The sequence below is a fragment of the Halichoerus grypus genome, chromosome 13 (genome assembly GCF_964656455.1).
Source record: "Halichoerus grypus chromosome 13, mHalGry1.hap1.1, whole genome shotgun sequence".
NCBI lineage: Eukaryota > Metazoa > Chordata > Mammalia > Carnivora > Phocidae > Halichoerus > Halichoerus grypus.
This window is the reverse complement of record NC_135724.1, coordinates 24,131,435-24,143,678: the sequence shown is the minus strand read 5'-3', so window position 1 is coordinate 24,143,678 and position 12,244 is coordinate 24,131,435. Positions and strand designations below refer to the sequence as shown.

At 51.7% G+C, this 12,244-nt stretch overlaps 1 protein-coding gene across 4 annotated transcripts in view; it reads right to left on the bottom strand.

Moving 5' to 3' along the window:
- Positions 1 to 12,244, bottom strand: part of MYO5B (myosin VB) — a 334,482-nt gene that overhangs the window by 80,700 nt on the left and 241,538 nt on the right. For all 4 annotated transcript variants that reach the window (XM_078060351.1, XM_078060352.1, XM_078060353.1 and 1 more), the window contains exons 16-17: positions 11,311 to 11,408; positions 5,814 to 5,900 (exon numbers count right to left, since the gene is read on the bottom strand). In XM_078060351.1, the coding sequence (XP_077916477.1) occupies positions 5,814 to 5,900; positions 11,311 to 11,408 (185 nt within the window). The remainder of the gene's footprint in view (positions 1 to 5,813; positions 5,901 to 11,310; positions 11,409 to 12,244) is intronic.

The following is a 12,244-nucleotide window of genomic DNA, read 5'->3' as shown; positions in this document are numbered from 1 at the left end:
GAAGAGGAGATGCATGGAAGGTTTAGGAGTTTTGTTTTTAAATATAAACCTTGCATATTCAAGTCGTCCTCCCACAACACATGTGTTGTGGTTAAATGGAGTTTGCTTCACAAGTCCTCTGGGACACAAAGCTGCGTCGAACACCCCCCCCCGCCCCCGCGGGAGACAGAGCATCACACAGGCATAAAACATATCTGGGGGTGGGGGGCCGGGAGCCAGGTAACGGTGGCCAAGCTGCTCTTCCCAGACAGTGCATTTATCACAGTGCTTTATGTATGTGATAATGGGCAGATTTCTTGGCCACTGCAGCACATTTCAAATGGAATGATACATTTTCATTTTAAATCAGACTCACAGAGCCATAATTCTTAGGCAGATAAAAATAGACAAGTATAGAGGCTGAGGGCGGGACGAGGGACCTCCAGAGAGCAGCCGCCAGCCCGCCACCCCGAGTGCGTGCTCTCGGGCTGGCTGGGCTTGGGGGGGCATTAGGCACGTGTTCGCTTCAGAACAGGGCTAAGTGTCCTGTGCCCAGGGCATCAGTAGGCTGGATGCAGGAACTTGGCCTGAAATCGTGGCTGCAAAGGGCTGCCCTCTGCATGGGCTCCTGGGAAAGTGGCCTCAGGACATTTCATCACAAGTCCCTGAGACCCTGGGCCATGCGTTTCTTTCCTCTTTGGCATTTTCTTCCCTGGAAAGAGTTGGCATGTGCCCTTTGGCCACTTAAGTTGGAGAAATGTAGGAAAATGTTCTGAGTTGTAATCCCCCCTCATCAAAGAAGCCACTGAAGTTTCCTTGGACAACAGCTCTGCAAAATTGTGGTCACTTGACAAGCTAAAGCAAGTGAAATCACGTTGCTGTCTTGAGTCTTAGCACCATGGAGGCAAATTCTTTCTGAGAGGACTCCCCAGTCTGCTCAGGTCCCTCCGGGCTCACAAACGTGTCCCAGAGTCAGGCTAACAAAATGACTGCTCGGCTCTACATTCCTTCAAAAGCTAACACCTTGACGGGTACCCAGGTGTACCACCTTGCTTGCTTTGTCCCCAGATATAGCACACACCCCAACCTCCGGGATGAGGCAGTAAGGGAGATGCTGAAGCAGTGAGGTCACTCCAGATGCTTACCATGACTGGCAGGTGCATCGGGCGATGTGCGGAGTCACAAGATTACGGGTGGGGTAGCTTTGCCCCCAGCCCTCTCCCCACCGCTCACCTTTCAAAGAAAGGCCATCCTGGGTGTTGTGGCTCTGGGAGAGGGGATTAGCATCGAAATGAAATAATATGGATGATTCAGCTCTATCTCAACACTAACAAAAGTGCCATAAAACCATGGCGCCTCTTTCCAAAAGAGAATACTTCAAATGGCCATTTGGGGAGGGAATCTTCCCTTTGAGCCTTCAGCAAAATCTGCTAAGTCAGCAAAGGTAAGGCAGCACTGTGGACCTAAGCCCAAACGTGTAAATCACAGCATTAGGTAACATTTTCTGTGGAGCAGAAAATACCAGCTTTTCCTTCCCTTCCTACTCTCTCCACAATACTTGCAATTAGGAAAACAAAAGGTACAGATGCCCTTGCGATTAGTTGGTAGAAAGAAGTGTGAATCAACTAGGGAGGCAGGAAAGACACCCATCGGCTGCCCCATAAGAGGCGAGTCTGTGGGCATCTCAACGTTGACGGTGACACTGATTGCAACCAGCTGGAACGAACAGCAGGAGAGGTCTAAAGACTTGGAATCAGCGGGCTCTCTCAGCGGCCGAGGGAGAGGTGGTCTGGATGAGAAGAAAAGCCTATCTGGCATGCTAAAACTGGAAGACGGAACAGGAAGAATGAATGAGGACTGACTGGCAGAGAAGGTCTCTTCCTGGATCGCTGGGCAGGAGAACTTCTCGTCCCTTCTGTGCCTGGACATGGCACTGCTCCCGGGCTGGTGGAATCCTCCCACTGCCTCCCCACCCATCCGAAGCCTCCTCACCCTTCAAGGCCCCACCTCAAACCTCACCTCCTCCATGAAGTCACATTTCCTTCCTAATTTGGCCTAATTCTATGTTGCTGTTTTAGGTTTTTATCCCTTCTCCTAGACTGTGACTCCTGACGGGCTGAGGTCATGACCTAGATCCTTGATTGCCTCCCGGCCATCGGCACAGAGCTAGAAGCTGGACAGGGGAGGAGACGTGGAGCGGGCGGCCAGGTTAACAGGAGAGGAGACATGAAGGCAAGAACACGTTCTCACTCTACAGAAGCTCAGGTAAGACCACAGGAGTAAAACCCTTTCCCTTTTTCCTCTTCCACCTCTTCTAACAGAGGATTCTGTACCGCACCAGCAAACCGGCAGGACTGTGGGTGGGACACGTGGTCACTCGGATTTCACCACGAGGCTGCAAGTTCAGTGGGTGAATCCGAGGCGGCAGAGATGCACGGTGACCTTGGCCTAAAGCATGGTCTAGAGCTAATTGCACTGGACCCAGACTCCTGGCTTTTCCTTGATGGTCTCCAAGACAAGAGGTTCACACCCTCTGCAAAGCACTCGTCTTACTATCAAACAACTCATTGTTTTAGAAAGTTCTTGGCAAAACAGGTGACTCCTGACATCCTGAGATGGATCCCCACGGTTTCAGCTGCCCTAGAGTATCTCATTTTCACATGCTTCCCTGGTTTCTTCTCCCCTGGAGTGGCAGGGTCCCAACGTTCACGCCTCCCGCTTGACAAGCCCCCCAGCAGCACCAGTTATGTGAGAGACAGAGATGAGCACCTGGGCTCCTTGGCTCACCTGGAGGCCTCTGTGCTGCAAAGCACATGGCTGTGAGGACCCGTGATCCCGAAGGTTCTTGCACAAGGACCCTCAACAGCTGAACATGGGACATCTCAGCTCCAGTTTTGACAGACTTTAGGTAATTCTTAGACCCGCCTTTTCAATTCCTTAGAGAACTTTGGAATGCTCTTTTGAGGTGACCAGACACATCAGACACAAAAATAAAGCTAAACATTTCTAGCATAGGCCTGTTTTATCCTGATAATTACATCCATAAGGATGCAGTTTCTTGCTCATATCTAATGAGTGATAAACATGTTATTAAATGCTTAGGTGCCTGCAACGTGTGGAGGACTTTAGATGCATTATGTCTTTCAATTCAATCACCTATGATGGAACTACTTCGTGATAAGGGAACCCAGGCTCGGAAATTGACTCGCTTGAGGTTACCTAGCCAAGGACGATGGGAGCGGACCACGCAAGCCAGGCCGGACTCCAAAGGCCAAGGGTTCAACCACAGGCTCTTCTGGCTCTAGCCCAGGCCACACATAGTTCTGCAGTCTGGATTTCTATTTACAAGCGGGGGCCGGCAGGGTGCAGTTTTATTCCAAGCCTTAGGTCTGGGCCCAGCCCCAGGGAGCAGACAGAAAACCCTATCCTTGCTCTTCTCTCCTCTGATCCCCGTTTGGATGGCACCACCTCACCGACATGAGCAGTCAGATGCTTGGCAACAAGCATGCAGCCGGGCAGAGGAAGGGGGGTTCTAAGTCCTCACTCAACCCCAGCCACAGTGACCTTGAGCAGTTCACTTCCTTCTGTGGGCCTCATTAGCAAAAGTGTTTTACATCATGACGCAGCCATGTCTATATATAAAGCTGAAGTGAGCTCACGCTCTGATACCCTTTCTACCACAAATTGCCATCTTCTATTTTCCATCCCGGGTCATTTCATTAAATAAGATGCCGGTCATGACCCATTATATTGATTTCCTGACCCAGTAACGGGTTGCAAAGCAATTCTGAGAAACAATGGACTGAAGATGGTAGACTACAGACTTTTTGGGGGAGGCCAGCAGATAGGGGAGAAGCAGGGGTGGAGCCTGGCTGCCTGGGGAGCACGCTCTGAGAAGCAGCGGCTAGGCAGCTCCCTAAGGTCCTTGCCACGTTTGTAAGTTGTATGAACTCCGTCGGATCTGAATGCTGTGCTTGGAGCAGCCACTGGAAGTTGATCCAATTGGCTAGACCACAGTTCTTTGAACTCAAGACAAAGCTACTGTGCCCGTGGCCTGAGCCCCATTCCCTCAACCAAAACATGGATGCCGGGCCCTGCAGGGCAGACAGGGAGAAGGCAGGCCAGAGCCCTCACCTGAGAAGGGTAAGCATGGCTCACCTCCTCCATCATGGAGTTGTCAGCCGTTTGTGTTCAGACCCCAGGGGCTCAGGAAAGGAGATGTAGCCCCAGGACACTCCCTGTCTTTCTCCTGAGCAGGGAGAGACTTGGTTGAAAGAAAACACAAAGAGTCTTCCACTCTGGCCAGAGCAGATCGTTCTGAATAATGCTCCAACCTGCTGGGTTTTGTAAAAGCTGCCTGGGGGTTCCAGATTAGTGGCAGTTCTTGTGCTCTCCACGTCAAATGCAAACTCCTAATTCCATCACTTATTTCCTTCCCGGGTCAAACATTTGGGAGCTGCTGCTGGTTACATGGCTGCATGGTCAATACCTGTTGCTATGAAGGCATTCCTCCACCATAGTGGCCAAGTTCCAGCTGGAGATGGCGGGGAGGGAGGCCTGGTCTGCACGTCCTCCTCCCAATTTCCAGCTCCCTCCACCTCCTGAAACATACGGGACTTCCAAGGACAGGGGTCCCTGGGGAAAACACCATGCGCTCTGGGCTACTACACTGGCTCAGCTCAGCTCAGCCCACGGCAGAGGACACCTGGTCTGTGAGATGCTGGTATGCAGTATGACCTCACGAGAGCTAACAGGTCCCTATCCACACCTCACTCCTACTTCAGGCAAGCATCTAGAAAAGATCCAGTCTTGACATAGCTTCAACAGACTCTAGGTGGCTCAAGGACTTAATCACAGTGCAAATTAGATCTTGATAGTGGTTTCTGAAATTCAAGATTTTATTTTCCATCACAGATTTGATTCTATTTTTAAAGGTAAAGGGGTCCACTGACAAATGGATGGATAAACAAAAAGTGGTCTATGCATACAATGGAATAGTATTCAGCCACAAAAAGGAAATTCTGGGGCGCCTGGGTGGCTCAGTTGGTTAAGCGACTGCCTTCGGCTCAGGTCATGATCCTGGAGTCCCAGGATCGAGTCCCACATCGGGCTCCCTGCTCAGCGGGGGGTCTGCTCCTCCCTCTGACCCTCGTCCCTCTCGTGCTGTCTCTCATTCTCTCTCTCAAATAAATAAATAAAATCTTAAAAAAAAAAAAAAAAAAGGAAATTCTGACCCATGCTACATGGGGGAGCCTTAGAGATATTAGACTAAGTGAAAGAAGCCAGTCACCACCACTGTAGGATTCCACATATATGAAGGACGCAGCGTTGTCAAAAACAGACACAGAGTAGAACGGTGGCTGCCAACTGTTGGAGGGGGGAGGAAATGGGGATTTAGTGTTTAATGGGCACAGCGTTTCAGTTTTGCAAGATGAAAAGAGTTCCAGAGATGGGTGCACAAATAATGTACTTACCACCACCAAAATGTACACTTCAAAGTGATTCAGACAGTAAATAAGTATATTTAACAATAAAAAAAAAAAAAAGTAAAGGGAACGACGTGGGAGTGAAGAAGAAATCCCCTTTGGAGCTCTAGCTCGCCCCTCGCCCAGACCAGTGCCAATCTGAAATGGGAAAAGCTGCCCCAGAGGATGCCACCGTGGACTCCCATGCTTCCCAGGCCAAATGATATTCTCCTGTCAGCATCCTGCCTGGGTCCTCAGTGTCCAGGAACTTCATGCAGGATGGGTCTCTGGCTGACAGCGTGGAAGCGGGTTCCCTGGGGAGCCAGGCTCCGGCTGCCCCAGGAGGCGTGTGGCTGGTGGGCGCATTACCTGGACGGGTAGCCGGCCGCGCTGATTCGGATCGTCTCCAACACCCCGCACGCTCGGAGTTGCTGCACTGCTCTCTTTGGGTCAAAGCTGCAAAACAGTAAGACAAGCTGTGAGTGGCCATGCTGGCAAAGAAATGGATGAGGAGAGAGGGACAGAGGACTTCTTCCTGCACCGAGACACAGACCATCGCGCACCTTGAGCACAAGGTCAGGGGCCAAGCACCGACAAAGGACACTGATTGGCAGGCGCACGAGCCGTATCCGCACCCCAGTTCTGTGCACATTCTTGGTCTCACCTGGGATACGTCATCTTCTTCTTGGCATAACTGAATTCTGTCTACCATCCAAGACCCATCCATGCCTCCTTTCCAGAGCCTTCCCTTATTAGTTCCACCCACGGAGGTATCTGCGTTCAAAGGCCAAATCATATACACTCACCACCACAAGCAGTATTTGGCTCAGGAGTTAGAAGGGTGAGTTTCGGGCCAGGCAGAGCTGGGTTTGAATTGTGACATGGTCACTCACCAGCTGCATGTGTCACCTCGGGAAGGCAATATCACCTCCTCGGGCCTTAGTATCCTCACCTATAAAATGGGGATAATAGTAGTGTCCCTTTTTTAGGGTTAGTGCGAAGATTAAACCTAACGGCCCAGGAAAGCAGTTGGACCGGCACCGGGGACATTAGCACACATGCATCGCTGCTGCTACCACTTCCTGGTTAAGATAAAGAAACTGATCTTCCCGTCTTCAGAGGCCTGAGCCATGTCTTCAACAACTCACGTGCCCTAAACTGCTGTTTAGCCCTGAAAACTGGGAAGTACTCCAACACGTACGTCGAATAGGACGCTGTACAATCAGCGATCAGACGTGGTCTGGGCTGAGAGTCCCCGCCCTGGGAGAGAAGTGTACAGAAGTGCACAAAGCCGTGGGTGAGAACCATGGTGCTGTAAGAGGCCAGGGGGGAGAGCGGCCAGGGGTGGCTAGAGCAATCGGAGGGGCGGGGTGGGGGTGGGGGGTCTTCCTGGGGAAAGAACTCAGCTGAACTAATCTCTATAGTTTGGGCTGTTCCTCAGCTCAGTTCGAGCCCAGGGCCACGAGTCTTGCGCTCCTGCTCTGGGAACTGGGCGGCAGGCAGGGCTGAGGCTCAGATCCCCAGATCACGTTCATTGGCCGTAGCACATACCTTGGCCAAGCTGACGGGAGGCCTGTCTGCCCCATGGCGAGAGCTGGGCAGCTTCATCTCTAGGACACCAGGGGGCAGCCTCTTACCACCAGTGTCTGCCACCTCGCTGACAGCTCTGGGAGTCTTCCCAGCAGCTAGGCCCACTCAGGGTTCCGCAGGATGGGTTACAGCTCCCCACCGGAGATTTGTCCTGCCCTCCCCCCTCTCTGTATGAGCTGCTCAGCTCCCAGTACTAGGTGTTCTCCTACACCAAGGACCCAGCAGTCGCTCGAGGCAGAGGCACTGGGTCCACAGGCACCTTCCAGGTGACTGAAGACCACGAGCTGACCTTGAGTCCAGGGACTCTCTGCGTTCCAGGTCAGCCCTGGGGCTCCCTGTCCCGGAGACACCCACACTGTCCTCCAGGCCCGTGCCCCCTTGGCCTCCTGCTGCCCCCGAACCTGCCCAAGTCCTGCTACTTTGGACACCCAACTCCTCCAGGAAGTCCTCCTGATTACTCCAGTCCCACGGCACCCATGGCTTGAGTAAGGGACAACTGAGCACTAAAGTCTTCACAGTCCTGAGCAAGGCAGTGACTTCAGAGGAGTTAATTTCATTTTTTTAAAACAGGCAAAAAGCTCCTCAGCAGAAGGTCTTATAGGATGAAAGAAAACCAAAGGAGTATAGGTGAGGAGCCTCTGCGATACCCGGAGCCTCTCACTAGGGTCCTCCCCTCTGCAGCAGTTCTGAGGTGTCGCCAGGACATAGCACAGCTCTGGAGTCCCAGAAAAACCTTAACCAATGTGCAGTGGTAGTGAGGAGTCTGAGAACATGGGGCACAAAGGCTGCTTGTGACCTGGAGTGACCCGAGGCAGCCTTGGGGACGCAGGCTCTGCTGCTCTCACCTCGAAGGTGGTCAGCTGGGCCCCAAGTTAGGAACTCACGGTGGGTGTGCTCGTGCTTCGGGGAAGGCTTCCTGGGGGCTGCAGACCTCTCCCCCCGAGGCTCTCTGCACCTGTGCTCTCCAGGCCTGGGTCTGATTCAACCTGCTGTGTGTGCCGGGGATGGGCAGCGTGCTTGGCAAGCATCTGTGACCCCTCGTCCTTCGTGGGCTGGGGGCCCACCTGCAGTCCTCCCCACTGCCCTGCTCACACGCGCACTTTCCTCCTGAGTCGGCAACACTGTCTTCCCCGCGGGGTGGGGGAAGAGAGCAAGGGCAAAGCAGAAAACTGGGTATGGCCACTAACACCTTATGCCACTCTGGGCAACGTTTCCTCTCTGTAGCTCCTTTTCCTCATTTATTCAACAGAAACTGAGAATATCTGCCCAAATAGAATTCACCGGTTGGTTGTAAGGACTAAGTGATAGAAAAGAAGACCACTATTAGGAAAAAACCAGCAGACACTCCACCAAAAAGATCTTGTCACCCTCTTTCCCTGTTCATACCCCCCAGGGGATGTGTAAAGCCAACCAGCCTATGTATCTTAATCTTATCTCTTCGATGATAAAGAAAGCTGTCACCAGCATCTCTCAGTCAGCCTCCCTGCATGTGTTACCAGGTCCGCGGGAGTGGAAAAGCAGCTCCTCCCCGCCTATTAAATTTTGGAGGACCATGGTGAGGACAAGCAACACTTAATTCTGGACTGAAAAAGTCACCAAAGATCTCTAGGGTCCAACCGCTGAAACACAGGGCTATACTTTCTCCTCCCAATCAATGTGCAGGCTCAGCAGAGCCGGCAGCTGAGAACTCGGCTCCCCTCAGCAGTCACGCGCCACTCCCCCGATTCTTGCCACACTGCCCGCTCCCACCCATCTCCAGGCTCTGTGGCGTGCTGCAGTCACACTCGAGGTCCCCGGGACTCCCAGGGTTGTCCACTTCTGAGCTCGGGGGACTGGCCCTCGGGAAACTGGCTAGTTCCTCCAACCAGCGATCCCAGGGGGATCACACTCCCCCAGGCCACCTCCTCCCTGCACACGTAAGCACCCCCGACCTCTCCGCTCCTGCAGCACTCCCACGCACCCTCTGGCGGTCACGTCTATGCTGTTGTCCGTAGTTGGCGACTGGCAACACCTCAAGGCTGAGGGACCTTTCTGTCATTCCACTTGTCCTCGCCCAGTGTCCAGTCAATAGTGGGTATGATAGATGTTTTTTGAATATGGATAAAGGAAGCAGCAGAGGGGAAAAAAGACTTTTCCAACATGGGATGCTATCAAAGCACGTGGTGTAGGACAGCGGTCCTCCACTGCGGGATGCGATTCTGTCCTCCAAGGAACACTTAGCAATCATAAAGCACTTTTAGTTGTCACAGTGATGGGGATGCTACCAGAATACTACAGTGGACAGGACAGCCCCCCACAACAACATACTACCTGGCCCAAAATGCCAGGGATGCCAAGGTTGAGAAAGCAGTTGTAGGGGATGGGGTGGGGAGTTATACAGAACTTCCCTTCTGGAATTATATATACTTTTTTTTTTTTTAAATAATATATTTTAAATAATGGTTATATATTGAACTCGTCAAAATTTTTATGCTTCTCACAAATCATCTACATCATCTCCTTGATTTCTTTCATCAGGATGATCTGCTTTAGCTACATTTAGCAGATGAAGAAAGGAGGCCAATAGTATAGGGCTAACTTGTGGATCAGCCAAACAATTGGTCGTAGAGCCCAAACTAGAATCCAGGTGCTCTGACCTGGTTCAGTATTCTCCCCACTTTATTAGGGCGATTTGGGTCCTGAAGGCAAAACATGGCCCATCAGGACTAGACAGTCATTCTGAAAGCCCCCAGCATCTCTCTTCATCTGGGAGGGGAGTTCCAGCAAGATAATCCAGAAGGTGGCAGGCACCAGGTTCTGAGGAACTAACTGCACAAGGCCGCAGCTGGTTGAGGGCAGAGCTGGTACCCAGCCCTCAACTCTCCTCTCCGGGGTCCCTGCACGCCACTCCTGCCCTTCACACGTAATCGAAGTCTTTCACGCATGCTGCCCTTCTAACAGCCTCCTCTTCTTCCGGAGGCAGCTGGTAAACAGCTGTCACAAGGAGGAATTCCTAACCACTTCTCAGAAATTGGGAGGAAGGGAAGAGAGTCAACAAGCAGCATGCTTCAAAGAAGGCGGCCTCGATGTTGTCTTCCTGACCTTTTTCAGCACAAGGCCCATCTGAGCGCAGGTCAAGCTTTATGAAATAACAGGAACGGCAGAGGGGAGTTCAGATATTCACTCGGACAGAGTTGCCAAAAGAAATTGTATTTCCCAGAAAGAAATTATGCTAGGACCAAAAAGGAAGTCAGAAAGCTAGGAATAAAGTGCTTTAAAAACTTAGAAATATACCTCCTCTGACCAGATGATACAGCTGTGCGGTGGCTCAGGGCAGTTGGAATAGTGGGGCTGGGGAGGTAAGTAAGAGACTGTTCTAAAGACTTAGGGCAGTATTCCAGGCAAGTAACAGAGTCTAAAACAAGGTGAAAGGAGGAAGAGAAAAGGGAACCAAAGTAACACATTTTCAAGCAGACTCCATGAGACTCTGACAATGACTGGACATTGGGGAATAAGGAAGAGGGAAGAATCAGGTGGAAGGGGGGGCGGGGGCAAGGAGTCTGCTTTCAGACATGTTGAATGTGAATTAGCCAATGAAACCTCAGGAGGCATTCAGAAAGTCTGGTCTGGAATTTGGCAGAAACCAGAGATGAACAAAGACATTGAAGAGTCACTGCTATATAGATTTGGGTGGGGTCAACCGTGCGGGCATGGATAGAATTGGAAGACGATATCCAAGATAGGGGTAGAAGAATTTAGACCAGAGGAGGCTGAGGGGTGGGGTGGGGGAAGGTGAGTAGGTATGAATAACTCTGGAAGCTCAGTGGTAGAGGGGATGTGAGAAATAGGACCATCATGTCTCATCACTCAACACGTCATTTGAGGTCAAGTTTCCCCCATGGAAGACATCTTCTCTGACCACTCCAGCTATCCTGCCACCTCCGAATTGAATATTTGCTATGAGACACAGGTACATCTACATTTACACACTTTTATGTGGTTCTGTTTGATTCAGGTGTGCACACTCAACACCAAACTCCGTGTGATTAGGGAACTATATCCTCTCATCCTCTCGAATCTTTCTAGACAGCAGACAGGTGGAACTTGGTAAATGTCTGTTGGCCTGTGTTTAGCACGTAAACCATCTGTGAAGTGTAAGACCAACTATTCATCCTGCTGCAGACCACCCCCACCCACTCTCTCCCACCTGAACTTTTAAGGAAACACGAAGAGGCCAGGCTCAATCAGCCTGACTGCAGCCGAGAGGCGGCTGGCCAACGCCCGCACAGGCACTCACTGGAAGGGGAGCTTCTCGTCGTTGGGTTTGATGCAGCGCACGTAGTGTGGTGTTGTGGCATTCAGGGTCTCCATGAGCAGATGCAGGGAGGTACGGAACTGGAGAGACAAGAGTCAGTGCCCAGTTACTTTTAACATTCTGCAGATGTATAATTAACAAAGAAATGCCCAGAGATTGGTGGTGATAGTTGTTGATACCGTTACCATCACCATGAATCCAGGAAGGACGGGACCAAATTCAGAGACCCGGGGTCAGATTCTCCCTGACACTCCTGCCTTGCTGTAGGTCCAAAATCAAGGCCCTCCCACATTCAGGCATTAGGACTCTTTAAACTAAATGGGGGAGAGCCCAGCTGCTAACACATCTAACCCAGCATGGTAGATCAGATGAGATGAGAGGGGGTCAGTGCTAGGACATAGGACGGAAGTCATCACGGTGACTGGAGGCTGGTTATTCCTAAACCAGAGGCCGGGGAGCCCCAAATTCCAGGGCCTGGGCATCCTGGAAGTTATGAGAGTAATGTGATAAGTCTAGAACAGGCAAGTCCGCTGCAAGAGAAAGGTTCGTGGCTGCCGGGCTGGACATAGAATCCCACGAAGACCCCGCAGAAGGGGCTTCAGTTTTCTAGTCCCCAGACTTCTTTAACCCAACCTGTGGATTCTAGGACCCTCTCGCCTCTTCTATCAGGTCTCTGTGGTCCTATCAGGGGAACTAAATGCACTGCTTGGGGCTATACTCATCCCCTTTCTCTTTTCGGTCTGTTCTCTCTAGAGAGGGCTTCCCAGTGTCCTCCTTCAAAGAGGACATAAGGACTGAGCTGGGCGCTGAGGCTGCGGATGAGGAGGCTGCTCTGGCCTCCCTCCGACTCTGCAGCCATCCTCCATCTGCAGACAGGCTGGCCTGGTCACGTGCATCCCGACCCACAGCGTCCTGC